The sequence below is a fragment of the Calliphora vicina genome, chromosome 5 (genome assembly GCF_958450345.1).
Source record: "Calliphora vicina chromosome 5, idCalVici1.1, whole genome shotgun sequence".
Lineage (NCBI taxonomy): Eukaryota > Metazoa > Arthropoda > Insecta > Diptera > Calliphoridae > Calliphora > Calliphora vicina.
The window spans coordinates 106,282,987-106,296,719 of NC_088784.1; the positions used below are offsets into that span (position 1 = coordinate 106,282,987).

The window sequence follows — 13,733 nt, forward strand, 5'->3', positions numbered from 1 at the left end:
ACATTTTCTGGGGGAATATTTTACAAAAGGAAGAGAAAATAAACTAAAAATTATTTAATTTTTTAAGTAACAATTTAACTAAGAAATCAGTTCTTTTTTTGAAATAGAAAAATAAACTAAAATTTAAAAATACTAAGGAAGTTTGCAAGTAAAGATTTATAAAACATTTAAGGGTTTTTATTTCAGTTTAACAAATCCCATTATATTTTCACTTTTTTTTATTAAATTATTTTAAAAAACTTGTTTTAGTTTATATTATTCTAAAATGACTTCTTTTGCAGAGTCTATGTACTAACACAATAACTCTTTTCTAAACTTAATTAAATCTTTTGTTTTTTTGTTTCAATTGTATCATTTTAAACTTGTCTATTGTTGTAGTTAGTAGAGTATAGTATAATAATATTTGATTATTGCTTTTAGCATTTTATTTAGCAAACCATACAATTAGTTTAAAGTTATCCTTAAAAAACGTTGCTGTTCTTAAACACATTTAAATATTAATTAGTTTTATTTTATTTTAACATAAATTACAATACATTAAACTGCTTCAACTGCCTCACTATCATCTATTCCAGTTTATCACATTGGTATACGTCTTACAAGTAAATACTCCGAAAACTGTTGACCCTCTACGCCACCGCCAGTGCTGGCCTCGATGGTGAAGCCGGCATTTAAGAGCCGCGTTAGCACCTGTACAGAATTGAGTTTACAATAACCATTGAGCGGGAAACGTATGATTTGACGCCAATCGCCTTGATTCCAGGACACCCCACTGCGACTGGTTTGTGTGGCTTGGTTGACTTCGGGAAATACTTCGTCTAAAAGCGAACGTTCGGCAGACAGCATAATGCGTTCACCCAAGTCGGGTGATATATGTAAAGCCACCACTTCATAGTTGTATTCTGTGCTGGTGGCAGCACGGGGACTGGTTTTAATGCGTGCTGGTGGTGTAGGTGGCGCCACCAAATAATTGCCATTGCGCACACGATCCTTGCGCATGCTCTCCAATTGTTTGATCATAGCTAAAATAATTCCAAATATATAAATAAAAAATTAAAATTTTAAAACCCAAACTAAACAACTCACGTTCTACTTCAAAGTAGCGCGCCTCCTCCAACAACAATTCCAAATCGGGAAAATCATCCGCTATTAACAGTCTCGAATTTCTCATAAAATTCAAAATATGCCTAAACATGCCACCATCACGGTCTATAAAATAATGTTGCTTCAGCGAGTCCAAAACAATGGGTATGGAACCATTAAATAATTTGGCCAATTTTGAGTCGGGATATTTGGTCAATGTTTCCAAAGAACTGGTGTATATAGTGCCACCCACATCGATGTGCACGGGAGCGGTGTAACGTGAGGCGGCTGCCACACAGGGTATACCCGTTATTGGCTTATGATTCGCATGTAAATAAGAAGCCGCACTGCCGGCCGAACCCGCTGTACTGGCCGAACCCGAAGTGCCACTAACCGAACCCACCGTGCCTGGTGGCAAACCCAAAGGTGTTACCGCTGAACTGGCTGGGGGTGTGGGTGTGGGAGAGCTGGAGTTGGAAATCGTGGGTGAGACTGTGGGAGAGGCGCTGTAAGAGAAATGACTAATGTTTATTGGTATACACATAAACAATTGTTTGAATGTATATATTTACCTTATTTTTATGTCATTCCGGGCATATATTCTACCGGTGGCAGACAAATCCCTAGGTTCCAATGATTTGTTTTCTCTTTCTCGCTCTCGATCCATATCGCATTTTTTTCTGTAAAGAAAAATTTAAATTATTGTCATAATTACACATATTGAAACGGATTAAACAAATAATGTGTTAAATATTTCATGTTATTTAAAGATTTTATTTCTGATAATTTCTATAGAATACATTCCTTCTTCGAGGGCAAATATTCTTTAGAAAAGATGCCTTCTTCGAGGGCAAATATTCTATAGAAAAGATGCCTTCTTCGAGGGCAAATACTCTATAGAAAAGATGCCTTCTTCGAGGGCAAATATTCTATAGAAAAGATGCCTTCTTCGAGGGCAAATTTTCTATAGAAAAGATGCCAACTTCGAGGGCAAATTTTCTATAGAAAAGATGCCAACTTCGAGGGCAAATTTTCTATAGAAAAGATGCCAACTTCGAGGGCAAATTTTCTATAGAAAAGATGCCAACTTCGAGGGCAAATTTTCTATAGAAAAGATGCCAACTTCGAGGGCAAATTTTCTATAGAAAAGATGCCAACTTCGAGGGCAAATTTTCTATAGAAAAGATGCCAACTTCGAGGGCAAATTTTCTATAGAAAAGATGCCAACTTCGAGGGCAAATTTTCTATAGAAAAGATGCCAACTTCGAGGGCAAATTTTCTATAGAATAGATGCCAACTTCGAGGGCAAATTTTCTATAGAAAAGATGCCAACTTCGAGGGCAAATTTTCTATAGAAAAGATGCCAACTTCAAGGGCAAATTTTCTATAGAAAAGATGCCAACTTCGAGGGCAAATTTTCTATAGAAAAGATGCCATCTTCGATTGCAAATTTTCTATAGAAAAGATGCCATCTTCGATTGCAAATTTTCTATAGAAAAGATGGCATCTTCGAGTGCAAATTTTCTATAGAAAAGATGGCATCTTCGAGTGCAAATTTTCTATAGAAAAGATGGCATCTTCGAGTGCAAATTTTCTATAGAAAAGATGGCATCTTCGAGTGCAAATTTTCTATAGAAAAGATGGCATCTTCGAGTGCAAATTTTCTATAGAAAAGATGGCATCTTCGAGTGCAAATTTTCTATAGAAAAGATGGCATCTTCGAGTGCAAATTTTCTATAGAAAAGATGGCATCTTCGAGTGCAAATTTTCTATAGAAAAGATGGCATCTTCGAGTGCAAATTTTCTATAGAAAAGATGGCATCTTCGAGTGCAAATTTTCTATAGAAAAGATGGCATCTTCGAGTGCAAATTTTCTATAGAAAAGATGGCATCTTCGAGTGCAAATTTTCTATAGAAAAGATGGCATCTTCGAGTGCAAATTTTCTATAGAAAAGATGGCATCTTCGAGTGCAAATTTTCTATAGAAAAGATGGCATCTTCGAGTGCAAATTTTCTATAGAAAAGATGGCATCTTCGAGTGCAAATTTTCTATAGAAAAGATGGCATCTTCGAGTGCAAATTTTCTATAGAAAAGATGCCATCTTCGAGTGCAAATTTTCTATAGAAAAGATGCCATCTTCGAGTGCAAATTTTCTATAGAAAAGATGCCATCTTCGAGTGCAAATTTTCTATAGAAAAGATGCCATCTTCGAGTGCAAATTTTCTATAGAAAAGATGGCATCTTCGAGTGCAAATTTTCTATAGAAAAGATGCCATCTTCGAGTGCAAATTTTCTATAGAAAACATGCCATCTTCGAGTGCAAATTTTCTATAGAAAACATGCCATCTTCGAGTGCAAATTTTCTATAGAAAACATGCCATCTTCGAGTGCAAATTTTCTATAGAAAACATGCCATCTTCGAGTGCAAATTTTCTATAGAAAACATGCCATCTTCGAGTGCAAATTTTCTATAGAAAACATGCCATCTTCGAGTGCAAATTTTCTATAGAAAACATGCCATCTTCGAGTGCAAATTTTCTATAGAAAACATGCCATCTTCGAGTGCAAATTTTCTATAGAAAACATGCCATCTTCGAGTGCAAATTTTCTATAGAAAATATGCTAGAAAAAGGGCCACAAAATAAGAGAAATTATCATATTAACGACAGTAATGTATTTTTCTTATTTTTAATTTCTATAATAGGACTTTTTAACCCAAATAACCGATTACACATGTATTCATTTATTTTACAATTTCTAAAATAATTTTTTTAAAAAATCGCCCAAATAGCTTTTACACACACACAAACAAACTTTTCTTTATATTTACGCAAAGATGAGCTTTGTGGCCTCAAAACTTGAGAAACTTATTGGTCTGACATTCACATGCGATTTATTTTTGGTTATTGTATGCATTGTGACCACCTTAAGGCATATTTTCAGTTTAAATTAAACCTTTTTTTTTCCATTCCTTCATAAGGTTGTATGACGAAAACTAAAGTAATATAAAACAGCATGAAAAAATATTGTAATGGTAGGGCAATTGATTGGTGTGAGATGACGAAGGAGAGGAGTGGGAGGAAAAGAGTGTGTATACATGTTAAGAAGAATTTTATAAAATTTACAAAAGATAAATATTTATTTTAACTCTCATTAATGATTTAATACATAAAGTAAAAGTTTACAAACATACAACTTGGAATCATGGCATGTGGTTATGTGAAAATATTTTATTTTAGTGTGTGAGGCATGTAAGTATGTGAGTGTAAGTGGATGTTTCAAAAACTAATTTTTATTACTGCAACACACACACACCAACTCACTTGCTATACATATACAAATTTATGCTGTGATCCTTTATCAAACAAAAATTTTTCCAAAATACAAATTAGAAGAGTTTTATTCGAAAAACATTAGAAACCAAAAATAAAAAATAAAATAATAATAAGTATAAAGTCCCTTAGGTAATCAGGATGTAGATAATATAACATAGAATGGAATAGTAAAATAAAATAAAAACGTATCGAGCTGTGTAGTAAGTAGTACGAGTTGTAGTGGAGAAGCAGAAAAAAAAACATGACATTTTAAGCTTTAAAGCCTTGAAGGCTGTAAAAACAAAACGAGGGAAAATGTTGTTGCTGCTGCTGTTATGTTTCTATGTCGCAGTAACGAGATTGAGTTTCAAACAAAAGGCAGGCAAGCAAACAAAACTAAGTAAGAAGAGGCAAATACAGTGAACTAAAACAAAAGCTTTAGAAAAGCGTAACATATTAGCGCAGTATTAAACAAATATTTAGCACAAAGTTCAGCATAGACAAAAACCTTACGGTTGAAAGCCTTAGGGAAAGAAATACACAAAAAAATAAAGGAAAACAACAACGACAACATAGACTATGTATTTATCAAAAGGAAGAAAAACAAAAAACTAAATATACATACAACCCAAAACGCCTACTGGCAAAGAAAACACCCTCTGCTCTCATACTCATTTACTATGATGTTGTACATGCAACCAACATACACACTCTTACTCTGGCAACATTTGTGTGGGTATAAAGTTACTGCTGCTGCTGATATTGCAACAACGAAGATGATGATGATGAGTATGATGATTATGTTAAAAAAGTCTTCTACTATTGATGCTAAGCAGGATGATGATTATGATGAGATACGAGTAGACGAAGAAATATTGCTGTTGGCATTTAGTTGGAATAACTAAGAGTTACAACAACTACAGTAACAATAATACAACTAATACTATTGCAACTAAAACAACAAACAGCATCAGCAGCAACATTTTCCAAACTAACTCTATTCTATTTAGCCCAAGTCAAGTCAACCAAGTCAATGTGAATCGAAGCTAAAAAAAATCATATTTGTTTCTTTTACTTTTTTCTTCACATTCACACATTTATTTCGTAGCAATACGTAGGTTAATTTATAATTTATTGGAATGGAAAACAAGCCTTCTAATAAGGCAAATTTTCTATAGAAAACAAGCGTTTGAACAAGGGAAATTTTCTATAGAAAACAAGCCTTCCACCAAGACAAATTTACTATAGAAAACATGACTTCCCAGAAGGCAAATTTTCTATAGAAAACATTACCTCCCAGAAGGCAAATTTTCTATAGAAAACATTACCTCCCAGAAGGCAAATTTTCTATAGAAAACATTACCTCCCAGAAGGCAAATTTTCTATTGAAAACATTACCTCCCAGAAGGCAAATTTTCTATAGAAAACATTACCTCCCAGAAGGCAAATTTTCTATAGAAAACATTCCTTCCCAGAAGGCAAATTTTCTATAGAAAACATTCCTTCCCAGAACGCAAATTTTCTATAGAAAACATTCCTTCCCAGAACGCAAATTTTCTATAGAAAACATTCCTTCCCAGAACGCAAATTTTCTATAGAAAACATGACTTCCCAGAACGCAAATTTTCTATAGAAATCATGACTTCCCAGAAAGCTAATTTTCTATAGAAAACTTGCCTTATACAAGACACATTTATGTAGAATATGTGGAATTGTGTCTAATTATCAATTCTACTACTTTAAAGTTTTTAAATCGTATATTATCATAAACACATAAACCTTCTAATCTATTGGGTGGTTGAGTCTTTGATATTGTTTCCTATTTTCCTCAATTTTTTTTTCATTTTGCAATTGTTTTTTCTTTTTTGGTTTGTTACTCCATAGGCAAAACCACTACATACTTCTACAACAGTTCATTTTGTTATCTTGCTTATACATATACTCTTATATATTTTTCTTTTAAAACACAACAACTACAAACCCCCACCAGAGGAAAAAAGCATAACAAACCCTTAAGCAATTAACTACGACTAAATATCTATAGCCATATAACAAACCATGCAGCCAAACCAGCTTGCCTGGCAGTTAGTCAGTCAGTCTCAGTCTCAGCTATTGAGAGGCCAACAAAACCAAGACCAGAGCAACCAAACAGAAATCGTTCGTTTCATTACGTTTCGATTTACAATGCATGTTTGGGGAATACAAATTGAAATACATATATACACCTACAACAGACCTCCTTTAAACACAAATACATACAAGGATATTATTGCATGCTTCCATAAATACAAACTCATAGGAAAATGGGAAAAGTTTCCTTTGGTTTCTTAGGGATAGTAAGTTTTGTAGATTGTATTTGTTGGCTGTTATCATATGTTGTTGGAAGCGTACCATCCTACAGACATTCGTTTACATGTAAGCATACATGTATTTTGCTACTCCGTTTATTCATTCAAGTGTATTTGTTTCTCAATACATACAACTGCAGGTTTTGAAAAACTTTACTGTTTGCGTATGTGTTGGTAGTAACAACCCAGCAGTTCTAGGAGACTGTCCCGATTCTAGTGATTTTACCTATAATTTGGGGTGACAACTAGTTGCTAACTACCTACATGACTAGTTATTCTAATATGTACGTGCATGTCCTAAGAAGGGAGTCAATTGACCCTTTCGGATTACAATTAGACTGTCTGATAACTAAAGTAGTCAACGCATTGGATTCTGACACCAATTACATAGAGTCAGTTACCTAACTAGCTGCCCTACTGGTTACTAGCTAAATTGTGAGTTTAAAACACATCTCATAGACAAACCAATAACCGATTACTTGTAAACAAAACTTCGTCCGACAACTCTACCAAACATTAATTCTGGTGGGTAAAATAAATATCGACTATTTAAAGAGCAGTGCAAAATAAACGTTTAAAGTGACTACACTCCAGATTACTTAGAGAAAGACACTAAAGAGACAATTGACTTCACGCTATGTTACATGGTAATGATATCCCATGTAACATAGCGTGAAGTCAATTGTTAAGCAAAACTAAAATAAACTGTATGAGAATTATATCAACAGAATTTGTATAAGACCAGTTTGTACAAATTACACACTAAAAAGTGACTACACTTTAGATTACTTAGAGACACTTAAGTGACAATTGTCTTCACTTTAGATTACATGGGTTGTATAAGGTAACCTATTGACTTCTCTCTGTACTACAAAGAGCACAAATTACCTAAAATATATAAATTGGTGTCAGCCAAGTGGTCAGACATTAGTGACATTTACTATCTATAAAGGATACATTGACTACTTCCGTAACTGCTGGGAAATATTAAACACACATTCACATGTACATTCGTTTGAACACTAGAAAAATGTGAAAAAGTTTTGCAGGCAAAAGACCTTATCTCAATTTTAAAGTGCCTTAAGAAATTTTTGTTTCTGCAAAACGAAAGCAAAATTATTACACATACACTAGCACACACACATCGAGATGATAACCCTCAACCTTAGAGTAACCTCATGTTGTGTGTATGTTCGTTTGTTTTGTCTTCTTACTTTACCAAAGTACCATTTTTTATTCCCCGAAATTCCATTTGGGTTATAAGGATGCACATTAGGATGGCCCGTCTTTGCATGGAGCCGGAAAATCTACTGGATGATCCCAACCAAAGTTTGCTTTATTTTAAAATTACATTTCTCAAAATTCTTGTCCTAGCACCAGTTGTGGACAAGCTGGTTCACAGGATAAAAACATCCTTTTTGTAGATTTTTCTTATATTTTTCAGAGGAATCATAAAAAATGTTCTTATCATATGGAAGGTCCTTGAAAGTCGCATCGAATTAAATGAAAATAATTTCAGTCGAATTTTTATAGGATTCATTGTTTGTTCCACCCTAGTGCAAATATTTGTACAGTATGAGAACAAAAACTCAAAAAACAAACCAACGATAAGATAATTTATTAAAATATTTAAGCATGTATCTTTTGTTTTTTTTTTATTATTGACTCTTACACATATACTCTTATATACATATGAAATCTCTATATATTTGTTTTAAATAAAATAAAAAATGGGAATTAATGAAAAAGTTTTATAGAAAACTAATCAAATCAAATATGAAAATCTCAGAAAAAATTTGCATGTTTGTCAATGGTGTAGTTTTAAGGCAATTTCTGGAATTATTAATTTAAAACTATTGTTCATCATGTTTATAAACATTTCCATCAGTAGAAATTTCTAACTTCATTGAAGCTGCTAAAAGCTCTAGAAGTTGAACATTTGTCCGTTAAGATAATTCATGAATCTACTGGAAGATGGCGCTGTATATAAATATAGGCAGCGCTAGCAGTCTGTTAAGTTGATCATAGGAGCTGTTAGAATTATAATCAACTGCATTGCCAGTGTATTCTTGAACATAAACTGTGTAATAAAATTGTGTGTATTAATACATAGTGTCTATTTGAACTGTTGTTGTATAGAGTTGTTAAAATTTTAAAAAAGAATTAGGTCAATTTAAAGTAAAAACGTAACACTATTACCAAAACTCTCACACACTGCTTCAATGCTGATATTGGAATGGATGTTTAAGGTCAGCAATTAATCCAATCAAAATTGTTCAATTCCTCTCTTCTCAGTTAAATCAATATGCCGACCCTACTCTGTAAGAAAATTTTGAACTGTGGCAGTAGAACTTTTATTATTTTTGGAATATTGTTCATCTCGTATATGGAGAATTACACCATTTTACTAACACTAAACTATCAGATGTCACAAATATTTTCCTTGGATGTAGACTGGGAATTTTATGAACAAGTGTTTGGGAATAGCTCATTGAACATGGTTAGCTTGAAGTGGAATCCTCTAACGAATTTTTGGTCCACATGCCATAGCAGATTAAACAATGATAATCAATAACTAATCGTAATAATCAACTAACGATCCTCATGAACATCATCGTACTCAAAGAAGAGGTATTACTAACAAAATTCTTTATCGCTGAAATAAAGGACAACACCGCTTCTGTCAACAGGCATCTGTTAGTTGACTCCTGTCAAAATTTTAATAAGCTGCATCATGTAGTCTGTGTTTGACAAAAGTGAATTTCGTATATTCATTAAGCATTATTTTTTGAGCAAAAAAACATCCATCGATCGCATGAAGGCTAATCTTGATAAATACTATGCTAACTCTGCACCATCAATTTCAATGGTAAAAAAGAGGTTTACTAAATTTCGTTGTGGCCGTACAAGCACGGAAGACGCGTAACGCTCTGGATGCTCAGTTGAGATGCCCAGAAACAATTGAAACAAATCACGATATGGTGTTGGTCGATCGCACATTGAAAGTGGAAATCATAGGCATCTCACATGGTCCTATGGTTTTAATTTTGAATGATCACATTGGTATGAGAAAGCATTCCGCAAGTTGGCTGCCGCGTTTGCTCACAATCAGGTGTACAAATATGCAGTTGCCATGGCCAAAATCCATGAATTAGGCTACGAAATGCTCCATCTTCTGCACTATTCTCCGAATTTAGCACCGACTATTTCTAGATTTCAAACCTTATAAAATGTCTGGGCAGAAAGAAATTTGACTCATCTCACTTTTATTTTCTCTTATATTTTGGAAGTGATACAAAAAATTGGAGAAACGTTGGCAAAAGGGCATAGATCGATAGAATGTGTCATTGTGAACTTTAATCAAAACTTATTGCTTTTGGTGTTGGTACTAACTTTTCTCGATTTATATCGACATTAGATGGGATCTCATCAGACGAGTTCAAGATAAATTCAGGGGTACCGCAAGGCTCCGTTCTTTCTCCTACTCTATTCCTTTTTTTTAACAAACTTCTAGGTCAAACTTCCAATCCTATCTATTCTTTTGCAGATGACGGCAACATTTGGCATTCATATTCATTGAATTACAGACCAAGTCTGTCGGAGATTGGGGCAATGGGGCAAAACATGAATGATTCCCTTAATCGGGACTTTCTAACAATCTCTGAATGGGATCCAATAGGGAAGCTTTCAACACTCGCAAGATTTTAGTGTTTCATGTTAACACAAAAACGAACGACAGAACATGTAGCTTCATTTGTATTTATGGGTGGTGTAAATATTGTTGAATCAGTCGCTCTTGATGTTCTGGGCATGAGAATAAAATGCGATGTCCGCTGGTCTAAACACACTTTTCAAGTGTCGCAGCAGTGTCTCGGGTTTCTGAAACGGTGTAAGAATTATTTCACTCCATCTGATCTCCTCACTATTTACACCAACTATATTCGACCGAAAATGGAATACAACTTCCATGTATGGACCGGTGCTTCAAAGTCTATGTTGGAGCTTTTCGACCGCGTATAGGATAGGGGGAAGTTATTATTGGTGACAGTAGGGTATCCAACTCCAATGGAATGTGTTCTAATGAAATTATTGAACTTGTTCCTGATTCCCTCAGATTTTTCGTCCTTTAGCCGTACTGTACATATGTGGAACAAACTTCCCGCTGAAGTGTTTTCTGTCATTTTCAAGGTAGGAAAGTTCAAATCGAATGTCCACAAACACTACTGCCTATTTCCTCCCTCCCATAACCTATTTTCCTAGTTGCAACACAATGCTTTGCATGAGTAGGGGTCATTCCATGAGTGCTGGTCCAAGAAGAAAAAAAAATATGCCTTACGTTCGTGATCGTTACGTTTCATATTCATGTGTTTGAGTTACCACATTCGTAATGGAAATCATGTCACTGATTTTTTTTAAATATAATGATATTGCTGATCTCTATAATACTGAATATGTGGCTATTTAGAACTTTAGATTAGAAAATGAATTTCTTCTCCACAAAGTAAAATGTAATATATTGTTTTTAGCTGGGTCCAGATACCGAAACTTCTACCTAATAGTATTCATTGAGAGTTGAGTTTGCAGTTTAGTTTCTGGTTGCAATCATACAATATTCATTCAAAACTATCAATGTATGCTGCATTTTCCTCTTTTTAGTGGAAGAAGGAACAAAACCTGAACGAGTACAACTGATATTACCCACATTTGTACATATTGCTGGCACAAGGACTCGTTTGAAAACTCATACAAAGACATGAACAGACAAAGGCTGCAATACTTGTTGTTTCCCAACTTCTTCAAAATCGTCATCTTGTGTTAATACTGCTCATATCCTAACCACCGAGAACACACATATTCAACAGGAGATAAAACAAGAGAAACCAAAAAAAAAAAAAAGAACAACGTAACACAACATGAAAATACAACAACAACTTTGTATGTAATGTAGAATGTGAAGAAAGACAAAACAAACAAAATTGTAAAGTAAAAGAAATGAACTAAACACAAATCACAAAATGTCCTTAGGAAAAGTTAAGAAGAATTTATAGCTGGCGGCAAATTGGATGGGTTCTCATTTCATTTTGTTTGGTTTAGTTCAACAACGTCATCATCATCATCATCATTGCCATCCTCCAAATCATTGTTATGCTCTACATCAGGGTTTCGATATTCAGCTCTAGCAACATATTTCTTACATTTGACTATGCAATAAATATGAAATTATCTCATTTCATCACAATCAGCTAATATAAATATTCATACTGTTCGTTCGTATTACTATTAAAATTGCAATGCTAGTCTGCAATTTTTAGTAGCAAACACAATCCATTGCATATCCACCAAAATATATGTTCGTGCTTTAGTACCACACACAGTTTTTCTGTCGTGCTAATATTGCACTCCATTCGTTTTATTTTGTTGTGCTGGCAAACTTTTCTAGCAAAAATACACACTTCTGTAGTTGTGCTATAGCACAATTGACATTTCTGCAATTGATGCTATCAGTTGCTGTTCTTGATAAGTGCATAACAACATATCAGTAAACACACCCAATGTACAGTTGGGCAGAATCAAAATTTTTTTGAAATATATCTGGCATTTCTAAACGGCTGATCTGATCAGGATAAAATTTGACGCGGGCATAGCCAAGGAGTATTCGAGTTTAAATTATTGAAATGGGACCTACAAATGCCTCAGGGGCGGCGCTATGGGGGCTCAGAATAGGGTACCTTCGTCATGCAAAATTTTTAAACACGTGCCATTTTTTTGTTTCCCATTCGATTTCAAAGAGTTTTATATGTTTAGAAAGCGCTCGCCTATGTCTTGAAAAAATATGCTTGTGTGTGCTATTTATCTCTTATACTTTTCGAGTTATAGGCATTTCAAAATTGAAATTTTAAAATTTTGCCATACCTTGGTCCGCTTTTTTAAAAATATAGGTTGTACTTTTGTACCGAACGGGCTCGATTTTTTTTTGTTAGTTAGACAACTAAATTATCAGTAATATACAAAATATTTCAGAGTAATATCGATTATAGATCCAAAAATAAACGATTTTCAATTTAAGAATTCAAAAAATAGTAGATTTTTGCTGTTTTTTGGATGAAAAGGTGACTTAAATCTTTTTTATTAAAAAAAAACTTTCTTTAAGAACATATAACAATTTTATGTTTTTCTGTAAGGTAGCTTTACAGAGAACATTTTGATATAAAAAACATGTCCTATTTTTTGAACATGTTGCCCTTTCGTCCTTCGGAATTTGACCTATTTTTTGATAAAAATTTCAACTTTGGGCCACATGTTCTAAAATCCCAAAGTTGGGATCAAAAAACGGAAAGCAGCTTTAGAAACCTTGATTTGTTCCCTATTTATCCCCAAAGTATTTTCCCAGCCCCGAAGGAAATGTAGACCATATGGTTAAAATTGTAAAAAATACCATTTTCGGGATTTTCGCTTAAATTTTTAGGAATTGTGGGATTCCTTTTAACCTTTTGAAAAGTTTTTTTACACTTTGTAATTTGGAATGACAAATTTAAAGAACGTTGAAAATTTCATTGAGTTTTGCTAATAAATAAAGATTTTATTACAGATTACATATTTATTGAGTTTCTAAAACTAAAATTTTTATCAAAATTTTAATAGGATTGCAAATACATATTAGGAACAATTTGATCCACATTTATTCCGAACATTTTTTTTTCTTGTTTAGATATTTTAATTTTTGGTCTTACAAAAAAATGCAAGTCAATATCTCAGTTAGATTCAAAAATATTTACACTAATGAATAATCGTTATTTCGTATTACATACTTGACAATAAAATAACTAGCAGCATCCAAATAGCCAAAAAACAAGAAATATCAATGCAACCATAGCAAAGCAACCAAAGAAATGTAAATTGCTGCCAGAGAAAATTGATAGCACAACAAAACAAAAACGAATGCTGACGCGCAATATTAGTTCGGCAAAAAAGTGTGTATGCTGCTAT

At 33.6% G+C, this 13,733-nt stretch overlaps 1 protein-coding gene across 3 annotated transcripts in view; it reads right to left on the bottom strand.

The window, feature by feature from the left end:
* Positions 1-333: 333 nt before the first annotated feature.
* twz (BTB/POZ domain-containing protein twz) overlaps positions 334-13,733 on the bottom strand; it is a 65,740-nt gene continuing 52,340 nt past the window's right edge. For 2 of the 3 annotated variants that reach the window (XM_065512087.1, XM_065512089.1), the window contains exons 3-5: positions 1,656-1,763; positions 1,087-1,604; positions 334-1,022 (exon numbers count right to left, since the gene is read on the bottom strand). In XM_065512087.1, the coding sequence (XP_065368159.1) occupies positions 580-1,022; positions 1,087-1,604; positions 1,656-1,763 (1,069 nt within the window). In that variant the 3' untranslated portion in view covers positions 334-579. The remainder of the gene's footprint in view (positions 1,023-1,086; positions 1,605-1,655; positions 1,764-13,733) is intronic. The other variant, XM_065512088.1, reaches the window with a different exon arrangement.